The sequence below is a fragment of the Panthera uncia genome, chromosome F2 (genome assembly GCF_023721935.1).
Source record: "Panthera uncia isolate 11264 chromosome F2, Puncia_PCG_1.0, whole genome shotgun sequence".
NCBI lineage: Eukaryota > Metazoa > Chordata > Mammalia > Carnivora > Felidae > Panthera > Panthera uncia.
The window spans coordinates 48,175,094-48,187,824 of NC_064812.1; the positions used below are offsets into that span (position 1 = coordinate 48,175,094).

A 12,731-nucleotide genomic window follows, 5' to 3' on the forward strand; every position below is an offset into this window, starting at 1 on the left:
GTACTGCAAATTTTTGGAAGTACAAAACTACACAATTTGATGAAAGAAATACACAAATGATGAAAAGTAAGAAAAAAAAGAGAGACAAAATCACTGCTTGCAAAATGTTATAATTATACAGGTAGAAAACAGAATCAAATAGGCTGTAAACCCATCAGCATAGTCACTAAAACAGTAAAGAAAGTAAACATTCAAAGAAAATACAGTATATATTCAATACTTCCTTCTTGTCTCTAAACAATTGTGTCTTAAAACAACTGGAATAGTATAAGAAGGTAGGCATCAATGACAGCTGTAAGTGGGAGTTGAAAGGTAGGATGTCGCAACAGCCAAAAACAAGATGTGGAGGGCACCCATGTGTGGGGGTGGGCCTGTGCTGAGTACTGGAGTTCAAGGGGAGTGAGGAGAGCAATATGAAGTGGGAAAGGAAGGGGATCTGTCAGTGCTGAGTGTTAGACCCTTAGTGGGGATTAGATGGCAGTGAATATGGAAGATTATTAGCTACATAAAGGAAACTGATCAAAGGTATTGTTAATAGGAGCAAAGTTTCTTGCTTCAGAGAAGGGAATTACAAGTATAGAAAGCTAGAACATTAGAATGAAGCCTATAGTGTTGCACTGCAATTGGAATAAATTGGTGTAAACTCATGCTTTTCAATAAATTGATATGCAAATAAACATAAATATAAATTTTTATTCCTAGGATCTTTCCTCTAAGAGGACTTGGGAACAATAACACCCTAACATCAATGAACATACATAGCACCCAGATCTTGACTTCTAAATATAGTTCTGCATTAAAATGAACCAGGGCTTGTTGGGAAAATGGCTGATTCTAGGGCTCAGATAGGGAGCAAGAAAATGGTTAGACTAACTTGAAGGCATTTCCAGTGGACTGTGAACAAGATGGACACCAGACTATATAATGATAATAACTCATCAGGAGCCTTTGAACAAACTAGGAAATTATAATTTTACATTTATTTAATATTTTATGAAAACTGGATATTTCCATACTTTCAAAATACCTCTTCACAAAATACTTATTAATTACAAAAGGAAAAAGTAAATTTACTGCAAAGAAGATCTCCATATAACCACCCTAATCAATTGTTGAAAATGAAATCATCCACCCAATAAGATGGAAAGAGAACACAGTATCACTTCTATGACATTTCTACCAAAGATATCCTACCTGAATCTAATCATGAGGAAAGATCAGAGAAACCAAACTGAAGTATATTCTACTAAATAACTGATTTGTAATCTCCCAGCAATGAAAGGCAAGGAAAATGGAGAATGTTCCAGACTAAATACAGAAGACAAGACAATGAAATGCAACATGAGATTTTGAATTGGATCCTTTTACTATAAAAATCATTATCAGAACAATTGGCTAAATTCAAATGGGAGGGGGCTAAGAATTAGATTACAGTAATTTATCTGTGTTAGTGTTTTTACTTTGATGGATATATTGTGATTATGTAATAAGTAATTCCTTATTTTTAAAGAAATACATGCTAAAATTTTTAAGGCAAATTGAGTGTCAAATGGCTCTGAAAAAATAAGTTTCGTTATATTAAACTTACAAAATTTCCATAAGATTGCACTTTCAAATTTTTTAAATTTTACTTTTAAAAATTTAATAGCTTTTTCATATGATGACTTTTATACTTAGAAAATATAATGAGGAAAAGACATCATTCATAATAGCAAAGGAAAAGAAGATAAAATGCCAGAAATAAATTTTATTGAATGGCATAAAAAAACATTTGCAAAAATTGGAAGTAGGGATGAACTGAATATTGTAAAAAGTTCTTTTTTTAAATATTTATTTATTTATTTATTTTGAGAGAGAGAGAGTGAGAGTAAGGGGAAGGGCAGAAACAGAGCAGAGAGATTCCGAAGAAGGCTCCATGGAGCCCAATGCGGGGCTCAGTCTCATGAACCATGAGATCATGACCTGTCAAGAGCCTGATGCTTAACAAACTGAGCCACTCAGGCACCCCTTACAAGTTCTTAAGTAGGAATATTCAATATCATAAAGACATCAATTCTTCATAAATGAATCTTTAACACATTTCCAAATAAAATACCCACATGTTTATTTGCTGAAAAAGCCCAAATATTTCTAAAGGTCATATACAAAAACAAACATAAAAGGCTACAAGTCTTTTAAAAAAGAGTAATCAGTGAAGGTTAATCTTACCAGATACTGAAGTATATTATAATGCTTCAGAATTATAACAATTCAATACAAATGCATAAATACATAAGAAATAAGTGGAAAAAGTAAATAATAGTTTCCAGAAATACATCCAGAATGCATATGAAAATTCAGCATATAATAAAAACTGGCATTTCAAATTAGTAAGAAAAAGATAGATTACTCAACAAATAGTGTTAGAATTGGTCATTTGGAAAAAATTTAAGTTGTAGCCATACACCACTATTCTAAAGTAAAACTATTGGAAAATAAATTCCAGATGCACCAAATATTTAACAACCTTAATATTAAAAATAAAACTACATAATAAAAGAAAGCAAGCAAAAATTATTTTTAAATTTTGGCATGAAGAATAGCATTCTAAGAAAGAATCAATAACAGAGGACAAAAACTGTCCAAGCAATCTAAAATATTTGTATAACACAAAAATCATAAACATGAAAAAAATACAAGCTGAGAAAAATACCTGCAAATTACATGCCAAAGGGCTAACTTATTTTATACACAAAGATTTCTTTCAAATAAAAGGAAAAATAAATCTCAATGAATGGGCAAGGGACATATAAGTAGACTGTTCACATAAATACAAATGACCACAAATATATGAAAAGATTCTAAATCTCACTCACAAAGAAATGCAAACTTACAGAGTAAATAAAACTATCTCCAACTAATTTATTGGCAGAATATTTGTTCTATAATGCATGATGTTAGTATAAATACTGTGAAATAGAAACTTGCATATGCTGATGGTACGAGTAGAAATTAGTACAAACTCTTTGAAGGCAACTTGTTAATAGTTATCAAAATTTAAAATGCACACATCCTTTGGCCTTGCATTGCTATTAATACACATGCTTGCCAACTCAAGAAGGTAGTACAGGATGTTTATCTGATTTTAACAGCAAAAGTAACTAGAAAAAAATTCCCACTGTATTATTAGAGAGAATCCAGCTGTCAGGAGACTGAAACCACACCAGTAATTTCAATAGAAAAAACAATGATACAAAGAACTATTAGTCAAATATCAAAGAATTGAAGAGACAAAAAGGGAGACACAAATATCATGCAGAAAGCATCTACCACCACTCTTTTTGCTGATGAAGCAAAGGGAAGAGGTTTAATTACTAAAACTTGGAAGCTGGAAGCAGTGGCCCTAAGAAGCAGTGCTTCTGAGACAGTGTACCAGCAGCTGGTGCTGGATTGTTGAGGGGGTGTGATGAAGCTATTTCCGGCAACACTGGGAAAATTGCAAATGGAATTATCTGCTGCTGCTGGAACAAACAGCCGCTGCTTGGGTGAAAAAGATACACTCACAAGGAGAAGCAAACCAGAAACAGAAAACAAAAGGAGGGGCCCCTTGGTAGGTCAGTCAGTTAAGTGTCTGAGTCTTGGTCATGATCTCATGGTTTGTGAGTTCCAGCCCTATGTGGGGCTTTGTGCTGACAGTGCAGAGCCTGCTTGGGATTCTCTCTCTCTCTCCCTCTCCTCTATATGCCCCTCCCCTGCTTGCTCTCTGTATCTCTCTCAAAATAAATAAACTTAAAAAAAAGAAAAGAAAACAAAAGGATAAACATATCCTTAACTTTGCTCCTGCCTTCCAATCTCCCTCTAACAGGTGCTATTGACAGATTCTAACAGGAAGCCAGCTGGCTTCTTGAAAAAAACTGGTTTGCAGAGCCCCAGCCCAGCATTATAAAGCAGAATATATAGAAGGGTGGAGTTGAAGATGAGACACAATATATTAAATAGCACATCCATTAGCAGTATTTTGGTGTATTCAAATAATGAAATATAATTATAGCCACTAAAATTAATAAGGTACATATCTACATATTGACATGAAAGGCCTTCATAATATATGACACTAATAAGTAAAAAAAAGTGGGATATAGGGTAATAAAAATGCTCTACCATATGCATTAAAATAATATAAAAATATACAAATATTAAAAATATATACATGTATATATAATGTTTACATATATATGTAAAATATATAAACATTAAAAATATATACAAGGAAAATGTTTTTCATGACAGTTACTTCTGAGGATAAAATTAGGAGTATGGGTTGGGGGAAGACTCAACTTTTCAATAATTTTTTGTGCCTGATGCATATGTTATTACATAATAACTTTTAAAAGACACCTACTCACCAAAATTCCCACAAATTGTGTAATATTTGTTCACCTTTCTTCTTTTATCACCTGCATGCTAGGCATTAGAGATACAAAGACACATGAAGGGTAACCACTTATCTCCATATATTTATCTAATAAGAACCATAAACGTAAGGCACATTTTTATGATTTTCCAGATCAGAGACATGGAAGACATTACTTCATACTGGAGAAGCCAGGAGACTCTTTGCAGAGATTCAAGTCACTGACACTGGAATGATAAGAATAAATAGAGCAAGATAGATGGGAACTCCAAGAGGAAACATGAGCTAAGGCATAAAAGTATGGTGAGGAGCATGATGTTATAACTCAAGGAATAATTTTCTCCCAGCATAGGAACTCTCCAGCTCTGTTCTACAGAGACCATATAAAGGTAGAGTGTTAACTAGATTGCTAGGTAACATTGTTTGTGGTAACAATGATCCCTGACTGAGGAGTTGCATATGAACCAAGAGAAAGTATAGATGATATACAAATACCTAATGGGGAGCCACTGAAATGGACTTTCCTGACCAAAGTGACTCTTTTTTTATCATTATAAATTTTTTATTGACATACAGGTGACCCAGTTTGGAGATTCCTCAAAAAATTAAAAATAGAAATAGCATAGATACAGTAATTGCACTATGGGTATTTATTCAAAAAAAACAAAAACATGAATTCAACAAGATATAGGAACCCCTATGTTTACTGCAGTATTATTTGTAATGGCCAAGATATGGAAACTACAATGACTCTTGTGACTGAGAAGTTCCTTGCAGAAAACTTAGCAACAGTGTCTATGGGATTTTTTATAAGAGATTTTGGTTTCTGCAGGGTATGACACTTTTAAGCCAGGACAATTCCACAGCTGCCCTATGTGATTCTCATTACCTTGAACCTGAACTATGCTGAGGGTAAAGAGGATTGTGCTGCTGCTTAGGCAGCTGTGAAAAACACTGGCACAGAAGGGGAACACCTGACACTGCCCTTCTGGAAGATTACGATTCTCTCCTACCCTTTGGAGCACATATGCCAAATATGGTCATCTGAATGCTTCACTGAACCTAGGAACTCCTCCTGTCCCCCTGAACAGTATTGCAGATAGGTTTTAAGAATGTCAATCAAAGCATTTTAGCTGTAATGGAGAGTTATATCAATGGAAATGTTAAGTCTAGAACATGAGAGATAGACTTTAGCAAAAGCGTGAAATTTTTAAATGCCAGAGACTGAAGAAAATGGATTGTAATCTAAGTTTTGGAAGAAAGTACAACCCTGACAGCTTTTGTGTGGAGAGTTAACATGATCAAATTCCTTTTCAAAACATCATATTTTTAAAAAGGAATCTGGTCCATACTATATGTCAGAAGGAACTCCAGAGATCAGTTCAGTGAAAAGTGATAGAGGACCAATCTAGGTGGCGGAGGGCAAAAGAGGACTAATGCAGGAGGTATGTCTGAGATAGACTGCCTAGAACAAAGCAGTAGCCTGAGATGTGAGGGACAATATAGTGTGGCAGCTAGCGGAGATCTGATTTGCAATGCATTGCAGTTTACTTCACGGTCTCCTGCCTGAACCCCCAGTCACGATTTGCGCTCAAGTTTAGGTTGCCATTACTTAATTTCTAAAGGTCACTCAAGATTTTCTGACAAAAGGTACAAGTACATTGACATTGTTATAACAGCGGTAAGAAAAAATAATAATAAATGCTTGTTTTTTCAAAAAGACATACATCGTTTCTCCTTTGGGATTAAAAAAAGCAACTTCACTGAAAAATAAAGTTGAGTAAATAATTTTCTAATACTTCTTTTCCTAAATTACCAAGTAGCATTTTCCACAGGGACTATTATGGATTATACACACACAGAGACATATATAAACATTCAACCATCTTTCCCACCTTTTATTCCTTCTTGGAATATCCATTCTCATCATTTAGCTCTGTTTTTCAACCTTGTCTTCTTGTATACATTACACTACACAGTCTGCTTCTCTATCTTCTCCACTGACAGGCCACCCTTTTTCTTACTGCACTCCTAGGATTTGAATGCTTTAAAACTTTAAAATGGAGCAATAGTCACTTTTCCAGATAAATATATGTCTTGAAACTCCTTTCATCTTTAGTTTAGCCACTATAAAACTAAGAATCTCTCAAATTACAGGAAATGCCCTTGAAATGTTAGGAATGATGACATGGTTTTTTCAGGTTTTCTGTAAATGTACATCGTAAAATGGAAAAAAAAGCAAGGAAAATATTCACTTAGGAGTACTATCTTGTTTCTAAATTCCTTGAAGTGTCTCTAGTCTTCTCTTGAGTGCCATTTTTTTCCTTCTACATCCTCCTATGTTGAAACAAGCAAGATGTACTTACAAATATCTTGTGAACCTGAAATACTTTTGTTACTGGAACAAAAACAATTAAAAAAAAAAAACTTTTGTTAAAGCGCTGAAATTCTTTCTCCCAGATAAACCAGTAGTTAACATGAAAAAGCATTTTTGAACTTGTCGTTTCCCAGAATAAGCCTCATAAGCATGAAGAAAATAGAAGCAAAGCTATTAACCCAAACAAAGATAGGTAACTAGACCATACTCTAATAGTAAGTGTAAAAGGGGCTTCCTCCAAACAAATACTAAAGGACAGCTCCCTGACTTCTATTAAAAACAAATTTAAGACATATTTCTTCCCTTTGTCTCTTCAGGATATCAACTTCTAATAATAACAGGGTATGTGTTTACCTAGACCCAGATGCTATTTCACCCAGGTGGTAAAACTACTATAGATTTTGTTAACTGTAAGTTTTTAAAACAATTCTCATCCAGAATAAGAAGTGGCAAGATGTTTTTTGCTTTTGAGAACAATCATCTCTTTCCAAGGGTTAGCAAGCTGTGAAGAATCCTGAGACACAAGTCAAAAAGACTATAGAAGGAGAAAACTGGAAAGTTTCAAAGAAAAAACGTGTAAGTGATTTAAGAAGCTTAACTACTTGGAGTGCCTGTGAGCCTGGATTTCAGTTAAGGAGACAGCACTGGAGGGTTGTTTAAAGATGCATGGCATATTCTCTCCCTTAAATTAAGAGTGCCTCTAAGTAGTCAAAATGGCAAAATGCAACAATGCATATACATCATTCAACTGGTAAAATGTAGATGGCATTGCAGAGTGGTGGGTAGGAGGAAACGGTACTGCTACTGACTTTGTTGTTGTTTTGAGAAAATTCACTGCACGAATGATACTATGAAGATTCTCTACCACTTGCCAACTGTGTGAACCTTGGTATGAAACCCAAGCCTCACTATCCTTAACTGTAAAGTGGACCATGTATTAGTTTTCATTGTTGCTGAAACAAATCACCACAAACATGTCAACTTAAATCACAAATTTATGATCTTACAGCTTTAGAAGTCAGAAGCCTGAAAGAGATCTATGTTAAAATCAAGTTGTCAGCAGGGCTGCATTCCTTTTGGAAGCTCTAAGGGAGACTCTGTTGCTTTGCTTGTCCAGCTTCTAGAGGCTTCCCAAATTCTGTGGTTCACGTCCCCTTTCCATCTTCAAAGCCAACAATGGGTAATTGAGCCTTTCTCACTCTGAATCTCACTGACTCTGAGTCACACAGCTCCCTCTTTCACTTACAAGGACCCTTTTGATTACAGTGGGCTCAATGCAAAATCCAGAATCTTCTCCCATTGCAAGGTCAGCTGATTAGCAGCCTTAATTCCATCTGCAACCTTAATTCCTCTTGCCATGCAGCACAGTTAATTCACAGATTCCAGGGATCAGGATATGCACATCATTGGGGCCATTATTCTGCCTTCTACAGACCTCATAAGGATCTTGTGAGAAATAAATGAGATAACATAATATGCAAAGTGCTTACCCACTGCCTATAAAAAGCCTTCAAATACTACTCACATATAAAATTTACATATAAGGTAAACATGACTCACTAAATGTAACCTAACTAAACTTATCCAAAGTAAGTCAGGATATATATAATAGCTGGATTTTTTTTCTAGTTTTATTAAGAAATATTTAACATATATCAGTGTATAAGTTTAAGGTATATAGCATAATTGTTTGATTTACATATACTGTGAAATGATTATAATAGGTTTAGTTAACATCCATCATCTCATACAGATATAAAAAGGAAATGGATAAAAAATTATACTTGTGATGAGAACTCTTATGATCTACTCTCTTAACAACTTCTCTATACAGCATATAGCAGTGTTAACTATAGCCATCAGGTTGTACATCACATCCCTAGTGCTTATTTATCTTGTAACTGGAAGTTTGTACCTTTTGACCACCTTCCCCCAATTTATCCTTCCTCCCCCCCCCCCCACCTGACCCTCTGGTAACCATAAATCTGATCTCTATGAAGGTTTTTTTTTTTTTTTTTGAGATTCTACATGTAATGAGATCATACAGTATTTGTCTTTGTATGTGGCTTATTTCACATAATGTCTTCATCCATATTGTTGCAAAGGGTGGGCTTCTCTTGTTTTTTATGGATGAATAATATTCACTTGTATATATACCACAACTTCTTTATCCATTCAGGCATCAATGAACACTTAGGTTGTTTCCATGTCTTGCCTATTGTAAGTAATGTTTCTATGAAAATAGGGTGCAGACAACTCTTTAACATTTTAATTACCTTTGGATATATTTCCAGAAGTGGAATTGCTGGATCATATGGTAGTTGTATACTCCATACTGTTTTATGTAGTAGCTATACTAATTTACAATCCTATCGACAGTGCACAGAGGTTCCCTTTTCTCCAAATCCACACCAGCATTTGTTATCTCTTGTCTTTTTTGATAATGACCATTCTAAAAGGCATGAGGTGATATTGAGGTTTTAATTTGCATTTCCCTATTGACTAGTGATTGTAAGCATCTTTTCACATACCTGTTGGCCTTTTGTATACTTTCCATGGAGAAATGTCTATTTAGGTCCTTTGCCTATTTTATAATTCAATTATTATTATTTTTTTGCTACTGAGCTGTATGAGTTATTTATATACTTTAAATATTAACCCCTTATCAGACACATAGTTTGCAAATGTTTTTTACCATTGTGTAGGTTGTCTTTTCACTTTGATGGTGCTTTCTTCTGCAGTGTAGACCTTTTTTAGTTTGATACAGTCCCACTTTTTTGTTGTTGTTGTTGCCTGTGCTTTAGGTGTCATATCTAAAAACGCATTCCAAAACCTATGTCAAAGAATTTTTCTACGTTTTTTTTATAGGAGCTTCATGGCTTCAGGTCTTATATTTCAGTCTCTAATCCATTTTGAGTTAATATTTGTGAATATTGTAAGATAAGGGTCAAATTTCATTGTTTTATTTTTGAATATACAGTTTTCTCAGCAAGATTTATTGAAGAGACTGTCTTTTCTTAATTGAGTGTTCTTGGTTCCCTTGTCAAATACTAGTTGACTGTATTAGGTTTACTTCTGGACTTTCAATTCTGTTCCAATGACTATTTGTTTTTGTACCAGTACTATACTGCCTGAATGAGTATAGCATTGTAGTATCCTGCTTTGTTCTTCTTTCTCACAGTATTTTTGGATATTTGGAGTCTTTTGTGTTTCTATTTTTAGGAGTGTTTTTTTCTTTTTCTGTAAGAAATGCCCCTGGAATTGTGGTATGGGTTGCATCAAATCCATACAAATTTTGGTAGTATTGACATTTTAATAATATCAACTGTTCCAATCCATGAACACAAGATAACTTTCCATTTATTTATGTCTTCTTTGATTTCTTTCACTAATATCCCATAACTTTCAGACTAGAAATCTTTCACCCCCTTGGTTAAATGTATTCCTAAGTATTTTATTGTTTTTGATACTATTTAAGTGGGATTGATTTCTTTATTTCTTTTTCAGAAAATTCATTGTTAGTGTATAGAAACACTGATTTTTGTATGTTAATTTTGCATCCTGCAACTTTACTGAGTTCCTTGATTAGTTCTAACAGTTTTTTTGGTTGAGTCTTGGGTTTTCTATATATAAAATCATGTCATCTGCAAATGGAGACAATTTTAGCTGGATTTTTTTAAGGTCCTTAACTGAACCTTCCTATTTATGCCTATTGCAGTTTGAATCATTCCCATTTATATCTTCTTTATAACTCAGATTTAGTCAAATTATCAATTGAAAGCATATTCACATGTGCTTTCATGAGATCATTGTTTCAGCAGAGACAGAGTTTGCTAAGGGAAGTTGTCTATTTGCTAGAGTTAGCACAAAGACCGAGTTATTAAGCAAGCAGAACACATCTCCAAAGAGAAGTCATAGACATAGAACATCAACTAGGAACCTCTGAAGGGAAAACTGTGCTCCACAGCTTTCCATTATGCTCTATTCAGTTCTGAGATCAAATTGCTACTGATTTTTCATCTTTTTATCACTTCACACAAGTTAAGTGTCCTTGGGAGACACTACAGAGGGTAGCACATATCTCATCCCATTGATTCTAAATTAATTTGATTGTTTAGCAGCTACTGTGCTTCCTAGGCTGCTAAAGAAATTGTCTTAGGGTGATTGTTTTTTTCTTTTGTATAAATAAAACCTGTCCAGTAGAAGCTGTGGATTTTGCAAAATTACATTCAATATTTAGTTAATATATGTGAATATAATGTTAATATGTGAACATATATAGTTATAGTCTATATATATTATATATATATAATATATATATTATATTATATATATAATATGTGAATATATAAAGTTAATATGTGAATATAATTCACATAGAAATTCAAAAAATTGACTACATTCAAGACTTTTTTCACAATAATAATAAAAACATATAAAAGTAACATATTTAGGAATTAGTTTAACATAAAGACTTTGTCTAACACTATTCAAGACATAAATATACCCCTTCAAAAGGTTGTCAACTGCTGCCATCTTTTCCCCTAAAGACTATAATTATTAATTTTAAAAAACTGATGTGAAAAAGTTAACTATCACAGGAAGATAAAAGATAGACAGGTTAACTTTTTCAAATCATACAGCAAACTTACCCAATGAATATTAAAAAAACAAAACAAATGCTTTATTGAAGTTGAAAAATACCAAGATTATTATCTTTGTTATCTAGAAGATTTTTTTTAATCTCAACTATCACTAGGACTGTTCTATATTATTAGTCAGTATATTGATAATCAAATATAGATATATGAATATTATAGCTATGACAAGAAGCCTTGAGAAAACGTTCTGGGTGTAGACTGACTATATAAAATAAGAAAATGCTGTCAATTGTATAAACTTCAAAATATTTAACTCTACTTTATAATTCCTATCATATAAATCAAACACTACAAAATAAAAACAAAATTAAATAGGAATACATTTCAGAGGAAGAATAATGGAAATTATCTCTTTTCTTTCCTTGAAAATTTTAATCAGAATTCTCCTAGTGAAAACGAAGTATTAAGTAGCTCACAAAGGGCAGGGCTGTAAGACTGACTCTGGGTAAGCACAAAAAGACCTGCCAGAAACAAGGGGTTTGATCACTGGTGAGCCATGTGATCTTTCCATGCCTTTATTTTCTTTTTTCTTTAAAAGTATTTCTTACCTGAAGTTCTGAAAGTTCATAAAGACCCTCACCTTACGAATAATATACTTGAAATGTAGAGGATTGAAATGACTTCAGGGGGACAAAGTGCCCCATTTCTTTTTTTTTTAAGTTCATTTTATTAATTTTGAGAGACAGAGAGATAATCCCAAAGGCTCTGCACTATCAGCACAGGGTCTGATGCAGGGCTGGAACTCATGAACCGTGAGATCAGAAATCGAGTCAGGCGCTTAACCAATTGCGCCACCCAGGCACCCCAGAAGTGCCCCATTTCTTATATCTGAGGTTAAGTAGCACTGAAAACTATGACCAACTGTTGATGTATTCCTTACTCACTTGGTAAACTGCGAAGTGGAGGAGGCGGCACATTGTTTATAGCTATCATATGAGACAAAATAGCTGCTGAGAGAGAAGGCAGAGGCATCCTGATGGCTCCAAGGCAGCTGGTCAGAGGCTACTGGAGAGGCAAATGATCCTTCTTTGCCTTGAAGCATCATAAAGCAGAATCCTCAAGGTACTCTTTGATAGGCTGAGTACTATGGAATCTTCATGTTCACAGTTCTTATACAGTGCACAGCATTTCCAAGAGTTAAATATTGACCAGAAAGAACTATATCCTAATCCTAGTCCAGTGTAATTTATGAAGGGGGTTTTGTTATCTATAAAGAGTGGTAAGAATGAAAAAGGAAATTCTACAAGGCAGATACAGGAGAATCAACAGCACATGAGTCCAGATTAGGTGAAATAATTCA

At 34.0% G+C, this 12,731-nt stretch overlaps 1 protein-coding gene across 3 annotated transcripts in view; it reads right to left on the reverse strand.

Moving 5' to 3' along the window:
• Nucleotides 1–12,437, reverse strand: part of CNBD1 (cyclic nucleotide binding domain containing 1) — a 453,327-nt gene extending 440,890 nt beyond the window's left edge. For all 3 annotated transcript variants that reach the window (XR_007458475.1, XM_049633177.1, XM_049633176.1), the window contains exon 1: nucleotides 12,316–12,437. Coding sequence is in view for 2 of the 3 variants with exons in the window: in XM_049633177.1 (XP_049489134.1) it covers nucleotides 12,316–12,403 (88 nt within the window). In the remaining variant the exon portion in view is untranslated. The remainder of the gene's footprint in view (nucleotides 1–12,315) is intronic.
• Nucleotides 12,438–12,731: the final 294 nt, after the last annotated feature.